General features: G+C 38.3%; 1 protein-coding gene across 1 annotated transcript; it reads right to left on the minus strand.

Moving 5' to 3' along the window:
* Positions 1 to 654: 654 nt before the first annotated feature.
* PDCD1 (programmed cell death 1) lies at positions 655 to 17689 on the minus strand. Its single transcript, XM_073626434.1, has 5 exons — positions 16979 to 17689; positions 13322 to 13654; positions 10561 to 10725; positions 5655 to 5689; positions 655 to 2388 (listed from the first exon to the last, which is right to left on the minus strand). Exons 1-5 carry the CDS (start codon positions 17043 to 17045, stop codon positions 2251 to 2253), a joined length of 738 nt encoding a protein of 245 aa, XP_073482535.1. The 5' UTR covers positions 17046 to 17689; the 3' UTR covers positions 655 to 2250.
* Positions 17690 to 18248: the final 559 nt, after the last annotated feature.

Consider the following 18248-nt stretch of genomic DNA (forward strand, 5'->3'; position numbering starts at 1 on the left):
AAGTAGTTCTTGCACTACTTTTTTGCAAGTTTAGGTACGACTTGCTTAGACATCTGTGCATGAAGTCTCACAGATGTCTTCCAAGTAGCACCTGAAGTAGTACTACTTTGAAATCGTGCTACTTCAAGTGAAGTAGCACGATTTTAATGTTGCAATCGGTCTGACCGGCCGGGGTGTTAGTTCCGGATAGACAGCCTGTGTAAAGTAGAATCATGTGCTTAGTCCTGTCTAAGTCCCTGATTTGAAAAATGTATCTTTATTTCCTGTCCAGGTGACCTCAATTTCCAGTCCTGTCAACTTGTCATGGCTATTACAAGACCTTCAAACCATATAGGTTGATGTTTTTGTGCTTACACTTATTTTATATTCTGAAGAATGCAGAAGTGAGAAGTGTTTAAGTGATTGAAGGATAAACAGAAAGAGGAACTATGACTGGGAAATTTTGGAAGTTAAAAATCACCAAAATGTGATCCAGCTTGTAAACTGCAATCAGAATGTAGCCTGGTGTAGCCTTTTCTTTCCAGTCCCCAAAAGATGCAAGCTGCCCACACTGTCAGCCCCTCTGCTAAAGTTTTTTTTTTTTAACCATCACTTTGTTTTGAACTTTGCCAACATTGATTACACACATACATATACAAGGAACAGATACACATATTAATGATCCCATAATTCATTAGGAATAATATTTAATAAATATAGAAACATTTTTACAAATATGGGACTAAACATAAACTACACCACAACTACAACGTACTTGCATAGAACCGGTTAGTTGTTTCTCCATCATTATTTAAAAGACAGTTTACTTTTATTTAATGTGTGGGAAAGCCTAAAAAGAACTCAAAAAATAAAAATATTTCTATTATTTCTGTTAAAAATATAAGATCTGTATCTCAATTTTTAGGCTGCAAGGACTGCTTGCATGTAAACTAGTTAATCTCCCAACCAAGCAAGAATTATTGTGTGTATATCTCTAATATCTATATTTAGCTGTTTGGCTTGACTTCATGTAAAGAAAAATCACAGAGATCCTTGTTTTCCCAAAATGTACTTATGCACCTTATCAAGTAAACAAATAACATCTATATAGTTCTCTCCTACCAGAAATCTGATGGGGTTTCATACTGGAACAAGTAACCTTCGTGTGAAATTTAATACCTGTCACTGTGCTACAGTGAATTACAATTTAATTGTTATTATTGAAATACCTCCCAATATACAGAATTCACATATAAAATCAGGACATAATGAAAGGGTAAGACAACCCAAAGCCAATATTGGAGTATATGGTTGGGTGTTGCCCAATGGTCTTTGAGTTTTCTTATAAAGTTTATTCTAGATCACCTCCCTTCCCCCTGGAGTTCCCTAGTCATTCATTCTAATTTTCTGTAACAAGAGGCCACATACAGGTTGTTGCATAATATTAAAATAAATAGAAAAAAAAACTGAAAGTGTGATTCCCCAACAAAAAGTGGAGGTACTTGCTTGGAGTTGGAAACTCAAGTGCAGAGATCTACACTACTAACATAAGAAGACAAAAAATGTTTTCATTTCTCAGCATCTAACCAAATATCCAAAACGAAAACATAATTTGGGTGGCCTGATCCTCAATGGTTATCCCTGAATATCAATATTTTGGAAAAGCACATACATTTTTATTAAAGCGGTAGTAAACCACAAAACAAGAACGTGCTGTCAGCGCTGACAGGGCTTCCATCTTCACCTGGTCTTCCTTCCAGGTTCCTGGGCTTTGGCTTTTTGACTGGCCAAGCCGTGATGACATCACTTCCACGCATACGTGGGAGTCACTGCCGCAGCACGGCTCTCTTAATGGATGGCACTCCATTCATTGAGAGCACAGCCCGCATGCGCTGGTGACATTACTGGCTTCTACTTTAGTAGATATCTCTGTACCTACAGAGATATTTACTGTACCTACAGGTAAGCCTTATTTTAGGCTTACCTGTAGGAACAAGTAAACTATGGGGACTTTACTACCACTTTAAGCAACTCCCCATCACATAAAAAGTTGAAACATGGGTTGTACCACAAATGCTCATCAGTCGCTGACACAGTTAAGCTACAATCTATGGTTCCTATTCCAGTCATACCATTAGATTTTGTAGTCCATTAAAATAATTGGCTGGATTTATAATTCTACACAGTGTAAGTCTGTTTCCAGATTAGCTCAAATCACATATTGACATTGGGATTCACAGCAGATTTATCTGTCCCCATATACAGCATCCCTTATGGGAACATAATTGTAGCATATTCCACTTGCTCCTGTATGGATATTTCTGCTGATTTTCTGTAGGGTTGATTATTCCCAAAATCTAACACTCCATAGTCCACAGTGTAAACATCAGAATTCTGGGATGGTTTTTCCTGCAAAGATATAGGGAAAACAATGACTTCATTTAACATCATAGCATATACCACAGAATGGAAATATATAGACTAATATGCAATTAAAATACTCTACAGTAAGTACTGCACCTAATGTGTGCTAACTTATTAGTGCTTGCACACAAATAATAAACCCAAAATAACACTATGTAACTGGGAGGTTCACCAATATTGTATATTTGTTTGTCTGTGTATATTTCACACAGCAAAAGATGTAGAAAAAAAAAAAACAAAAAAAAAAAGCATCATTAACAAAATAGTTATAACAATATAAATAACAATTTGGCCCCATGTTAAAACAGAACTAAAGCAAAGCGGCTAATCTCAAAATAAATCATTTTAAATACAATGTTCTCTTTGAATTTATTGTATTTATGTTACAAGTGGAATAAATCTTAAATATCCAAATTATAGTCTAAACTAATCCTTATATAATTATGTCTTTTTATAAAGGACAGAATGGTTACTCTATTTTCTGTTTCATTTTATAATTCTATTTAATTATAATATATTGTTAATCAGAAAAAGTCACTAGTTTCTTTTTTATTTGGTGCTTTTAGAGCCACAGCTTTTAGTTATTGTATGCCTTATATTATTTAAATTCGCCAATTTTAGACATTTCAGTTTGGAGTTTGACAAAAACACTCTGAAGATTAGTATAGCTCCATAGCAGAGGCATAGAGAAATGACTTGTAATATATGACTCTTCCTCTCTATATTTGTTTAATTTGTTTTTCTTTGCCAATTTTTCCAAACTGCTTTTTTTATTTTGAACTCAAATTCATTGTTTTATGTGTGTGTTTATGAGCTTTTAGATGCTTTTCATGTATCTGGGAACAGTCACAAAAAAATGCATAACCAAGAAGTTTTGAACACTATGGCGTTTGCAAACCCAACAGAAGATGAGAAAAATTATTTAAAAATATATATGTTACGTAAGATGAAATTTAAGAAAGATCTTGTGAGCATCACTGTATGATCTACATAATATTTCACAATATAAGATACCTCCTCATTTTAAAACAACTAATTTAAAGGTTCCTTAACTTTGCCTTTGTAATAAATACATACTGTATACATTTAAGGTATATTGAAAGGCAAAAAATTTGTGGCTGACTAGGTGTGGGGTGGAGTATTTTTGAACGTTGCACCAAGTAAGCAGAGCTATATGTTATATATGCCTGAATGTTGCACTCTATGTAGGGCGCAATATACAGAGTGTGCCACCATACTTCATATATTGTGCTGACTACTGTACTCTGTACACTGTGCTATATATTACATACACTGGGTTGTACATTACATACTACTGCATGCTGGCCCCTGCATTCTATGCATTATGTTCTGACTCTTTTGTTCTGTGCATTTCATACTCCTGAACCCCAACACCCTGTGTCTTACATTCTTTTGACCCCTGCAGTTTGTGGCTTATATATTGCTTCCCCTGCTGCCTGTACTTTACCTAGTCCTGCACTCCTGACTGTTGTGCTCTGTGTGTTACATACTCTTAACCCTTGCCTTCTTTGACTTAAATGTAGTAAACACTTGTGATCTATATGTTCTGTGCCCCTGACCCCTGCACTCTGTGCCACCTTACTCCTGAATTTTGCATTCTGTGCCTTGTGTACTCCTGATCTCTCTGCTCTGTGTGCTACATACTCCTGACCCCTGCACTCTGTGCCTTAAGTACATCTGACCCTGTGTTCTGTGCATTAGTCTTGACCCCTGTACCTTGTGTGTTACATACTCCTGAACCTCGTATTCCGTGAATTACGTATTCCCAATCCCTACACTCTGCATTACATACTCCTTATCACTGTACTTTGCGCATTATTCCTGACCTATGCACTCTGTGGTTTACACACTCATGACCCCGGCACTATCTATACTATGTTGAACATAACATATTCCTGACCCTTGCACTCTATACATCATAAACTCCAACCTCCACACTCATTATGCATTCTCCTGACCAAAGTTTTTATTGTCTCAACAGTTTTTTGTTGCTAAGTAGTCCCCAAATATTTTAATGGATCCTGTGTAAGAGTAGGCTCAATAAAAAATTGGTTCTCTGTATATATTCTCTGTGAAAAAAACATATAGGTTTTTATGTGTCTGTGAGACTCTTGCTTGTCGCACAATAATGAAAGCGTATGTTGTGTACTGCACACTGTATAGTATACACGTGTGCTGTGTATACAGTGTATACAAATGAATGGGCTGTCAAAATGCATTGCACAGGAACAGGTGGCAACTGCAGTGTTAACTGTCACTTAGTCTCACCTACTGTTAGCACAATCTGTAAGAAATGGTTACAAAACCTATACGTTATTTTTTTCATTTTGGCACCTGTATTTATTGGAGGAGCTTCCACTTCCTGTGCTGTAGACACAACAGTAAGTGAGAGGAAATCTCACTAAAATAAAGAAATCACCTTCTAAACAGTTGTTACCAGAACATGTGTTCCCCGCTGGAAGATTTCTTTTCTTTTCCTGTTCTGGTGACAACTGAAATTTTTCCACCTCCACTTTTAGTCTTAGTTACAGTGGTTACCAGGACAAATAAAAAAAATTTACTTTGTTTAGTGGGGTCACTTCTAGTAACAATACAAGGAGCTGAAAACCACATGTGACTCTTTAGCCACTAATGAGTACCAACAATCTATACCAGTGTTTCTCAACTCCAGTCCTCAAGGCTTTCCATTATTTTGCACAGGTGATTTGATCAGCTTTATTGCTTTAGTAATTATCACAGCTGTTTCATCTGAAGAAAATGGCGCCTTGGGGACTGGACTTGAGAAACACTGATCTATACTATGCAAGCAGTATTTATTGAGGGTTACTGCTAAACAATGGTTATCTTCTGAAAATAATCTTTAGCCCGGGTTCACACCATAATGCACTGTGGACCGCACAGGAGCGCTGTACGTCCCTGTTCACCATTTCAGGGACGAATCAGGGCTGATTCTATGCCTGAATTCGGCCCTGAAACGCAGCCAAAGACACACAGCGTTTTTGTGCAGTGCGCACCGCAGCCGCCCTGGAGATATGTGAACCGGCTCCATAGGGAGCCGGTCACATTCTCCTGCTATGCGAATTAGATGTGCGGAAACGCACATCTAATTCGCATAGGTGTGAACCCGGGCTTAGTCTAACATTCTGCAAAAGTTACACAGCTTTGTACACAGTTTATCCTAGTTTCCAATAAAGCAGTAGGGTAACTAAAAATACATATACAATTCTTACCAGATGTCTTAGTTGAGGCTGTGGCGTCTTGTTTCCTAAAGGTTAAATAAAAAAGCCATATGAAATGAAAATGGTTGACATGGAGAATAAACCTTTTTTTTTTATCTCCTTCATCAATAAAATGCTAAGCTTCACATCCAAACAGGTCCTTTATCAAGGTATCTCCATTTGCTCTTAAACAGACATTAGCAAACTATGCAGTCACAGTTGGATGGAGCATGGTATCCATCTACTAAAGAATTTAATAGTGCATCTGATGGGGAACCATACATCTTGATAGACCCTACTACAGTATTAAAGGAGTAGTGTACCTTTACCACCTATGCAGATAAGGGGTGTCTGTAGATGACCAAAATTGAATAATGTCCCTGCTATAGGTGTAGGCTATTTACGTACCTCATGAAGCCTAACCTGAAAACCCTTATGCCCCATACACACGATAGGATTTTCCGATGGAAAATGTGTGATAGGACCTTGTTGTCAGAAATTCCGACCACGTATAGGCTCCATCACACATTTTCCATAGGAATTTCCGACACACAAAGTTTGAGAGCTTGCTATAAAATTTTCCGACAACAAAATCTGATCGGTTAAATTCCGATCGTGTGTACACAAATCCGACGCACAAAGTGCCACGCATGCTCAGAATAAATTAAGAGACGAAAGCTATTGGCTACTGCCCCATTTATAGTCCTGATGTACGTGTTTCACGTCACCGCGTTCAGAACGATCGGATTTTCCGGCAACTTTGTGTGACCGTGTGTATGCAAGACAAGTTTGAGCCAACATCCGTCTGAAAAAATCCATGGATTTTGTTGTCGGAATATCCAATCAATGTCCGACCGTGTGTACAGGGCTTTAGGACGCTGCTAGGATGGTGCTAAGCAAGCCCTAGCTATTACTGTTCACCATCACAAGAGTGAACTCTTTCTCTGATTCAAATCCCCTCACATCTCCCCTGTGCATTAGCTCTAAGCTCAGCATTTGAGAGCTCGCTCCTGTAATTGTGGACATCACAATCCTTGCACAAAAAAAAACATGGCTGAACACACTATAAAGAAGCACTTTCCACATCATTTATTAAAGAAGAACTAAACTTGATCTTAGCACCGCCAATTAATATTTTAATTATCTTTTGCTGTTCAAAGTAAACTCATCAATATGTCCATGTGTCGATGCGTTATATTATAAAGAAACTACATTTCTAAATACCCTTCCCCCCAGCGTTCCTCCCCGCAGCCATCTTCAGTAAGATGGTTCAGCTATCATTCACTTCACAGCTATTATTGTGATGATGCGCTGTAACATCTTGCGCATGTGCAATTTAATCCATTTGGACTTCCTCTTTGTTTACATGTGCCATAGTAATGGTAGAAGATAGCTTACGTTGCCTCTATGGCAACATGTCAATAAACAGCCTAGCATTAGTGACAGTGCATTTCTGGTGGCTCAGTAAATGCTGTATTCCCTGTTGCTATTGCTCATGAGCCGATTCACCACTGCGCCGATTCACTTCATAATAATATCCCAGAAGTCTGTGAGCAGTACTGGCAATGTTATTCTGGCCTAGGCCTGGGAATGTGGAAGTAACTACAGAAACTTGTAGAAAAGCAGTTCTTATCTACTTACAAAACCTTGCTACGTAGCAATTTTAAATAAGCAATAACAGCAAAATTGACCCCCACAGTGGTTGAAGGAGGAAATGGTGAATGTCCTTGCATGGCCTAGTCAGAGCCCAGACTTAAACCCCATAAAAAATCTGTGAAATGACTTGAAGACTGCAGCCCACAAACGGTCACTATTATTATTTAACTAAACTTGAGCAGTCCTGCAAAGAAGAGTGGGCAAATATTGCAAAATCTAAATGTGCAAAGTTAGTAGAAACATATCCCAACATACTAAAGGCTGTAATTAAAGCGGACCTTCAGTCATTTTTTCAACTTTCCATCTATTAAATCCTCTGCCCTTGTTGTTTTAACTTTGGATAGTAAAACATTTTTTCTGTCAGTAAATACCTTATACAGCCCACTTCCTGTTTCTTGTCTGGAAAAAAGCCTAGGCTTATAACACCATGCACAGCTCTCTCTCTCACTCTCATGAGAGTTTGCCAGGAAGGGAGGGGAAATGAGTCATAAGAGGGCCACTGAGAGCTGCAGGGCTGCAGAGCTGGAGGTGTGCCTCTGTGTGTCTTTGTAAATCCAGAAAGTGAACAGGCAGCAGCTTCAGCTGCCCACAGTTAAAATGGTTGCAGCCAGACTTAGTGGAGGAAGAGTGATGCAGCACATTTGGCAAGGAATCATATTATATATAAAATAATATGCAAAGTGGTTGGAGGGAAGCTTCAGAATGGCAAATATGTTTTTATTATAAATTATGTGAGCAGACTGCAGTTCCTTTAACCACTTTAAGACCCAGCCTCTTTTTTAGATGTGGTATTTACAAGTTAAAAACAGTTTTTTTTTGCTAGAAAATTACTTAGAAACCCCAAACATTATACATTTTTTTTTCTAACATCCTAGAGAATAAAATGGCGGTCGTTGCAAAACTTTCCTTCATACTGTTTTTGTGCAGCGGTCTTACAAGCGCACTTTTAAAAAAAAAAAATACACTTTTTTTAATTAAAAAATAAGACAAAAGTAAAGTTAGCCCAATTTTTTTTACACCGTGAAAGATAATGTTACGCCGAGTAAATTGATACCCAACATGTCATGTTTCAAAATTGCGCCCGCTCGTGGAATGGCGACAAACTTTTACCCTTTAAAATCTCCATAGGCGACATATAAGAAATTCTACCGGTTGCATGTTTTGCGCTACAGAGGAGGTCTAGGGCTAGAATTATTGCTCTCGCTCTACTGATCGCGGTGATACCTCACATACGTGGTTTTCATATGCGGGCGCTACTCACGTATGCGTTCGCTTCTGCACACGATCTCGGCGGGACGGGGCACGTTTAAAAACTTTTTGTTTTTCGTATTTATTTTACCTTTTACTTTTTATTTTTACACTGTTTTAAAAAAAAAAAAATCTGTCACTTTTATTCCTATTACAAGGAATGTAAACATCCCTGGTAATAGAAAAGAAGCATGACAGGACCTCTTAAATATGAGATCTGGGGTCAAAAATACCTCAGATCTCATATTTACACTAAAATGCAATAAAAAAAAATGTTGTCATTTAAAAAAATTAAAAAAATAAAATGCCCCTTTAAGAGCTATGGGCGGAAGTGACGTTATGACGTCGCTTCCGCCCTGAAGTGTCATGGAGATGGGTGGGGGCCATCTTCCCCTCACTCGTCTCCATGTCAGCCCAGGCGGCGGAGGGCACCGGATCGTGGCAGGAGGGGGGGCCCTCTCCCGCCATAGATAAAAGTGATCTTGCGGCGAATCCACCACAGAGACCACTTTTACCTTGTAGTAGACCACAGGCCGAACACGGGGATACCAGGGTTATGGCAGCTAGCTGCTGCCATAACAACGATATCCGTCCCCAAAGTAGGGACGTACATCGGCGTGCGGCGGTCCGGAAGTGGTTAAAGCAAAAGGTTGTTCAACAAAATACTGACACAACGGGGGTGATCCTTTTTCCAACTCAATGATTCTGCTTTTGATTTTTTTTCTGACACGTTGTTGTTATACGTTTCACTTGGATGTTATAAGTAAATACAGCTGGATAAGAAAAAAATTGTGTCTGTCTTCATTTCAGGCTTATTTTAAAGGGGGCGATTCTTTTCTATACCATTTGTGCAGAGAAGGTAAAAACATACATATTCATAAATTATTAGAGTTCATTCTGGGCTCCAGTAAGGCACACTTTTCATTTAGCCCTGTGTATGAAATCCCAGCATTTTGATGTGGGCGGAAGGCATAGGTGCACTGTCCAGCCCTGCTCTAGGTAGCTTGTAGAACTCTATGAGAGCCTAAAAAGCTGCTGGATGGGGCATATAGGTGCATGGAGGTTTAGGGCAGTATGTTCCCAAGGACCAATGCCTGAAATGCAAACTTGCGGGCAATACATTATACAATTTTATTCAATTTCCTTTAGATTTACCTTTATGTAGTGCAAGGGCCTACCTGATTGCATACAAATTGAAAGTGTTTAGATTTAACCTTATATTGTATGGTTTATGGAAATCTAAAGGAAAATTGTACAAGATTATTGTATAATGTATGGCCAGCCTTAAACTGTGTATGATAGCAGTTGCTGTATCTGCTAGCCATGTTGCTAGTAAACTGCTATAGTATAAAAAAAAAATGATATTCGAATTATACTACAGTGGAACCTCGGATTGCGAGTAAGGTGGTTAACGAGCGTTTCGCAATACGAGCACTGTATTTTTAAAAATCGTAACTCAATTTGCGAGTGTTGTCTCGCAAAACAAGCACGATTCAGGTCAAAGCGGTGTGCAGTACTGCTTTTGGCCTGAGATGGGGGACGCCGGAGCAGAGCCGAACGTCACGTTCGGAAATGCACGGAAAGGCCCGAGTACAGCACGTCTGGCCTCAGCAAATCTCAGGTAGGAAATCTTTCCCAGGTTTGCCGAGGTCCGCCGAAGTGTCGTCGGGCCTTTTTGGCCATTTCCGAGGCTCTCCGGCGCCCCCCCGCCTCTGGCCGCATGTGGTATTGCATCCCATTGAAGTCAATGCGGAACAAATTATTTTCATTTCCATTGACTTCAGTGGGAAAACTCGCTTTGATATGCGAGTACTTTGGATTACGAGCATTCTCCTGGAACGGATTATGCTCGTAATCCGAGGTTCCACTGTATTCTCTTCTACACAAAGTTATTTCTACATATGCCACATCTAAGTTTGCATACACAAAAGTCTCTGCCCACATTATGCTATGCCACATAAATAGTTCATGTACAGTATGAAATATGTAAAATTTTAAAATTTTCAGTACGTACGTTGTTTATACCACACTAGAAAAGTGACAATTCCACTGAGGAGTAGTAGAAGAAGAACCAGAAGAACGGACGTAACAATGACAGCCTTTTTGTTGATCAATTGATGCTGTGCTGATACTTGCTGCTTAGTTTGGTCAGTCACTGTTGTAGTCAAATAATGGAGATCTAAAAATACAAATAATATGTATTTATTTCAACATAATCACAGAAATAGTTCTTTACTATTCACAAATTGGCAAATTCTACTTGTACACATTAAATCTTAAATGAAATTAAGCCCAGTACACACGGGCCGAATGCCAGGCCACATCGGCTGGTTCAATTAAAAACCAGCTGACATTGGAGCTGTGTGTATGGTAGCCGGTCTGATGAGCATGCTGGAAAACCAATAGCCGGCTGGCTCCCGATTAGCACTCTCAGCCTGGTACACACTACTACTGATTTTTTTTTCCTTTCAACTCAGCAGTCGGAGCCGATGTACTAACAATCTGACGTTAGTACAACAATCTCCCCCTGCTGAGCTGTTGTGTTCTGACATGGGGATCGTGCCCCCACCCCCGCCCCCCCAGAACACAACAGCTCAGCGGGGGGAGATCGCTGTACTAATTTCGGATCGTCAGTACAGCAGCTTCGACTGGAGCTGACAGCTTTTTTTTTAGTTCATGGTGTGTACCAGGCTTTAGTCTGCTCTTTTAAACATATAACTAATCTTGAAAGAGATGTATGGGTTTTTTCTTTTTTTTTAGAATTAAACTTACCTAGGTGGATGCAGCATCAGTCTGCTGCAGTGGGTTTTACTTCCTCTTTTGCTCGCTGCAAATGTAAAGCATAATGGGCTAGTATGCATCGCTTCGCATACTAGCCCATTATGTGCCACTTACCTGCAAAAGAAACCAGCGATGTCACTTGTGTAGGCAGAGTCCATCTTATGGCCCCTCTTCCTTTCGGGCCGTGGACTCCGGCTCCAAAAATTGGGTTTACAACCACTTTAACCATCTCAATACAGTTCACTTTCACCCCCTTCCTGCTCAAGCCATTTTTCAGCTTTCAGCGCTGTCACACTTTGAATGACAATTGCGCGGTCATGCAACACTGTACCCAAATGACATTTTTATTATTTTTTCCCCACAAATAGAGCTTTCTTTTGGTGGTATTTGATCACCTCTGCGTTTTTTATTTTTTGCGCTATAAACAAAAGAATAGTGACAAGTTTGAAAAAAACACAATATTTTTTACTTTTTGCTATAATAAATATCCAAATTTTTTTTTTTAAACAAATTTTTTCCTCAGTTTAGGCCGATATTTATTCTTCTACATATTTTTGGTTAAAAATATCGCAAAAAAGCGTATATTGATTGGTTTGCGCAAAAGTTATAGCGTCTACAAAATAGGGGCTAGATTTATAGCATTTTTATTTATTTAATTATTTTTTTACTAGTAATGGCGGCGATCTGCAATTTTTATCGTGACTGGCGGACATATCGGACACTTTTTGGGACCATTCACATTTATACAGCGATCTGTGCTATAAAAATGCACTGATTACTGTATAAATGTGACTGGCAGGGAAGGGGTTAACACTAGGGGGCGATCGAGGGGTTAACTGTGTTCCTATGGAGTGTTTCTAACTGAAGGGGGTGGAGACTCACACGGGCAGGAGACTGATCGGTGTTGCTCTATACTGAGAACACACATCGGTCTCCTCTCCTCTCTCACAGGACGTGGATCTGTGTGTTTACAAACACACAGATCCATGGTCCTGCCGTGTTACCGGGCAATCGCGGGTGCCCGGTGGACATTGCGGCCGGCGGGCACGTGCATCGGGTGCCCAGTGACACGGCAGGTGCGCGCGATTGCCACTGGTGGCGCGGGAAGGCGAGGGAGGCATATGATGCCCTCCCAGAATGAGAGCCGCACCACCTGGCCGTCATATGACGGGCGGCAAGCGGTTAATTAAAAAAGGTGAGGTTAGAGGCTGATTGTCTACCATGCACAGCTGCACCAGATTCCGAGTACTCCAGTTTTAGTAAATCTCCCCCAGAGTGTCCCAGGGACAAGAAATAACAGAAAATCTCTCTGAGGGTTCTGAGAAAGCAATGAGAACTGTAATAGTGTAGTAATGCACAGAAGGTTTAAAACTCATGTCAAGCTTTTGTTGCTGTTGGTGTGTGTTACATAGTCAGGTGGAAAAGGAAGTTTCTATCCTGATGTCTTCTTGCATTATTCTTGTGTTCTTGCATTATAAGTTAGGGGAAGGTCTAAAACTTCCATTACAATAAAAAAAAGAACGTTTTGGTCATAGCGGGTTTTATTAATGCAGCTCTATATTTTTTATACGGTGATATAAGCAGAAATGATTTATTGAAGTTTGAGATTAACAAAGTGCAATTGTGCTTCATGACAACCATTTAGGTGGCATGTTTAATTTCCAAACGGTATGTTCAAAAATGCAATAAGGCACCAGTTTGCCTGGCTATTATGAATCAGGCTCCTTTAAAGCTGTTCTGTATATTTCCAGGAAACATGAGTGCATTATTCTGAAAAATTGTAACCCAAGCCAATAATCCCTCTTGTGGAGAACAGATCATGTTAAGGGGAAATATCACATAGTGGAACTTTCCAATTAACCAAGTTATATTGAAAACAATATCTGGCAGAGCTGAAAAATAATTTACCAAATGTAAATAGTTATGCAAATATAACATATAGGCATAATAAAAAAAAAAACAGGTTAACAACTCTTGCTACAGTATATACTTACTTTCTACAATCAGTACAGATGTGTTGCTGCTAAAGATTTCCCCATTTTGGTCCACGTATAAATGCTGACACTTATATTGTCCACTGTCATTCAGTGTTACATTTTTTATGTAGAGCACAGCCTTTTTCTGTCCCCAGTCTGCCGTGATGTTGAGTCTTTTATTCTCTGTACCCTTTGAGTCTGCGATTTTTATGAATGGTGTGCTGTTTGTTTCTCTATACCAGTTAATATCTTTAGGAGTAAAGTTCAGAGCTGTTAGGTTGCATGTGAATACAGCCATTTCTCCCAGCCTTACACGAAGCTGGACTGGAGTATGAGAGAGCTTTATAACTTCTGAAAAAAAAAAATACAAATGAATAATTTTTTTGAAACATAAGACTTTCCACAAACTTGTGATATTTTCATGGCAGGTGTCATGTATTAAAGACCAGCTAGTATACCAGTAATAAAGCTTTGATTGGAATGACAAGGGCTTTGTAAAGTGTCAAAGATATTTTATACAGAAGGTACCCAAATTCTTAATGGAGATTCTTAATGGAGCACTAGGGGAGCATAAGCGGAGGAGATTAAGGGTGGAGAGCTGCAGTTTGAGCAGAAAATGTGCGACAAAACGTTTATAAAATGCTCATGTTGTGCGTTTTCAAGCGTTCCCATTGGCGTCTGTGGGGACCAATGTGCCAAAAAAGAAGCTCATGTACTTTTTTGAGCAACAGGCCTTTAACTACAGGCAACAAAATGCTCAGATGTAAACATAGATGTAAACATATGAATGGGATTTGTCCTGTTGAGCATTTTAGAACTTCAAGCTTCGAGAAGAAAATCACTTAGGTGTGAATGAGAGGGTCTAAGCTATATATAACCACACAGAAAAGTAGCTCTGTTATTGTTCATTCTTAGTTTTCCTTGAATGAAAAAAGTGTATCTACTTTGTTTAGTTAAGGATAGAATAGGGAAGCATTAGAACCTCTGCAAGGTATTTATTGTCCCTTGCTGAGACATTTTACCCTCTGTTAGTTCTGGTATCCGCTGTCAGCAGGACAGAAAATAACGGCACAGACATTTGTACATTCTACAAATATCACCAAAACACAAGATGAGGGAATATCTTCTAAAGGGGATTTCTGCTCCAATGATTACTGTGTGGAATGGAATTTCCCTTCACATTAGAGAGATTTCCTCTACCTTCCTGTTTCATCTCCAGAATAGGAAGTGAAAGGAATTCTCTCCAATAGAAAACATCCAAAAATAAAACATTCTAACAAAAAAAATTCAAATCATTCTATGAAAAACAAAAAATGGCTTTAGATACACTTTCACAATCTGTCGCTTTCTTTATTAAAGTAGAAGGCAAATATATATATATATTTTAAACCCCCTTCCTTTAATAAAAAATAAAAACTAACAAATGATTGTCAATCTCTACTTACCTTCTCCACGCTCCAGCATTGTCACCGAGTTTCAGTCCAGCGCCAGTTCTTTTTGGGAAGAATGGCACTTCGGCTCACAGTACTCCAGAACTAAGTGGCACTCACATGCCATTACTTCCAAAATGCTGCAGTTTCAATTATTTGTTTTAACTTAATTTATTTTAAAAATGTGTAAATAGTTAACAGTCAGGACTTTTATAAAGTCACACAGACTAGTGTCACGTTTGGAAAACATAAAGGGGTTGTATTTGTACAATCCATTTTTCCAGGAATTACCTTTAATTAACATTTTGGAAGACATAAATGTATGCAATTTCAGTAAGCAGTATGTTAGAATTACAGATGAGATATGAGCCTTCTGGGTTGTGGTCCAAGGCTCACTCTTTCAGCATTTTAAACATATTCCTGCCTTGGGTAAAACTGGCCATCCACCACCGATAACATCTAATACTTGTTGCTGAAGTCATTTGCAAATAATATGGTGGGAATTAATTCTTCCATACATTAAAATGCTATGTTTTTACTCTGTGTCTTCCTAGGAAGTTACAAGAACCTTGGATATAGACAGGGGTGGGTGGGGGGGGTCTTCTTCTGTCCAAGCCAAGAGAACTTAGGATTCTAAGTAAGTAAAGTATATTTGTGATCTACAATATTACTATGTGTGTATTTTACAGGGATGCATGCATTAGTTCTGGTTATGCCATATAGTCAAAAATGCATAATGTTATAATAATAATAATAATGTGTTTATACTTTGTTGCCTGGAGAGGTCTTTGTATTAACCATTTTTAAGATATACATCAAGTTTTTGTCATTTATTCTCTTAAATTTTTAGTATTTTGGAATTTTTCAAAGTGGAACTGTTCAGGTTCTAAAAATTCTAGGTATAATAAACAAAACTGGACCTTTAAACTTTCATTCTAATTAACCTTTCCTGTTAATAACATCCTATACTAACACTAGTAAAATGTTTTTAAAGCAAAGCTTATATTAAATAAAAGCACGTGTAATACTAAATTCACATTTGAAAGTGGCCATTTTGAATAAATAGCTGCACAGTACACAATACAATACTCTATACAATACAACACAGTACTGGAATATTCTTATTCTGTGCTGTTTTCAAATTTAAATTGTTTTACACTTTTAAGTACATGGTAATCACAACAGCACACCCATCAAATCATTCCCTGCATCTATTACCTTTTGTACCACCACCTCCTCCCTTTAGAATGTAAGCTCTACAAGCAGGGCCCTCCTGTCCTTTCTGTATTGAACTGTACTGTAATTGTGCTGTCCCCCCTCTACATTGTAAAGCGCTGCGTAAACTGTTGGCGCTATATAAATCATGTATAATAATAATAAATATAATTTCAATGTATTAATCACATGCTAGTCTTGGTTCATTGTTCATTGAAATAGGAAAATTTATTTTTATGGCTTAATTGCTTGTTGACAGTTATTTAATTTGCAGCATATTTAAATAATGTTCACTTCATTCATTCATTTTGAAATGCAAACAATGTGCAGGAAAAGAAAAACAGGATATTTGCTTGCTCATGCTCATGATTGTGGTCGCAGTTTTACCTTATTTATTAGGCTGGACATTTACTTTGCAAAGTGATTATTCTCTAATAATTTAGTAAACTAACCCTAATGTGTTGCATATGGGGTATTTGCCAAGAAGAAGTTGGTTGGCCATAGACATGCAGATGTTTCCCTAAGAACCTATAAGTGCTGGCACCCATTGTAATGCTTGGCTTGACTTGTAAGTGCTACCCACACATAGGATCCCTACTTGTTTTACATGAAATACTAAAGAACAGACCCCACTAAACAACAGCTGTAACTGTAACGTATTCCCAAGTGTTAACAAGAAGCCCTCACTAAAGATCTTTATTTACGATTAAAATGATCAAATATCATTTAGCCCTCAACTGAACTATCAAGCAAAATTATATAAGAGTATAATAATTTATACATTAAGAACAATTTTTTTAAAAATTTAAGCAACATATACCCCCCTTAAATTGAAATATGCACATCAACCTTTTCAATTTTCTTGTTTTAAATTATTATATTTAATTAGATTTTTTTAAAGCTTAAAATGCAATCTTATTTTCTGTTTGAGTTTTTCCACAAGAGTCACTAAGTTCTATATTTATATAGGTGTATTCATGTGTCATAAGAAAGGTAGGCAGTATGTAAAGTATAAACCCCACTTTCTTACCATTGCTAACAAGCACAGCACTGACACAGATACTGCAGAAGATAAGACATAAACGCTCCATTGACATCAAAGAAGGTGGGGGAGTCTTGTTTCCCCTTCTCTTATTCGGCGTGAATGGTGTTAACTTGGTTCCAAAGCAACACCTGTGTATAACGTAACAAAAAATAAATAACTGACAAAAAGTCCTTCTTGCTGATTATAAATAAGAACTCAAAACAGAGAAGTAAACTTGAGGCTTGTGGAAACGGGTGGTCTCTGTGGTTTGTGGTCTTCCTTGACTTGTGCGATGTGGTTGTCTTCACACTTTACTTTGAAAGCACATAATGACCCCTCAATTCGAGTACAGTTGAATTGCATTCAAGCAGGCAGTCAACATCAGTCCTTGGGATTATTAATACAGAAATAAAGAAAAGTCTTCCAATGTTGAAATCTCTTTGATACTGGGTTAATACAAAACTGATCTCAGCTCACATGTCTTCTGGGACTTTTGGTTATATCATTTGCTTCTCCTATTTTGTAGCAGGCTTCTACAGATTATATGAAGTATACATTTTCAACTCCATTGAGCTACAAAAAAATAAACAACCCCAAAGTGTTTCTTCTGTGGATTTAAAGATCGGAATGGACTACAGGCAACAAGGTGACATCTGTGCAGCTGCACATGTGAGCTGCTACCGTAAGTGAAAACTTCTTTTTAAAGCAGGAGACTTTCAAGTGTCTTTCCCCTATACTACGCGTCATAGTTACACGTCTGAAGGAGGAAACAAGAAATACATCATAACAGATTAAGCAATTAGAGGGCGTATATACTGGATTACTTTGCATTCTCCATTCACATATTTTTATATAAATTACAGTTTGTGTATAAAACAAGCTTCAATAGCTTTTGATACATCTTTCTGAAACATACAAATAAGCCACTTTTTAATAATATTAAAATTTGGTAACAATGTACAAACGATGAGCTGTAAAAAGTCTGACAAAATACACACCTAATTTTTGTGTACATTATATATGAAGTGAAGTACGACTATGCTTTGAAGAAGTGTCATGAGGCATCCATATATCTCAGAAAGTGTATGCAAGTGACAAATCTGGCTTTGTTTTAGAATGGGCCTGAGTAAAAATGTAAGTTCATCTTTACAGAAAATATGTAAGGTGAACCTACACTGGACCTCCTCCCCATCCCCACCGATCCCGCTGTACCAGTGTCCTGTGATCCCCCTCTGTCAGACATGGGTACACGGCTTCACTGGTCCAGGGATGTGAA

The sequence above is a fragment of the Aquarana catesbeiana genome, linkage group LG04 (genome assembly GCF_042186555.1).
Source record: "Aquarana catesbeiana isolate 2022-GZ linkage group LG04, ASM4218655v1, whole genome shotgun sequence".
In the NCBI taxonomy this organism is placed as follows: Eukaryota; Metazoa; Chordata; class Amphibia; order Anura; family Ranidae; genus Aquarana; species Aquarana catesbeiana.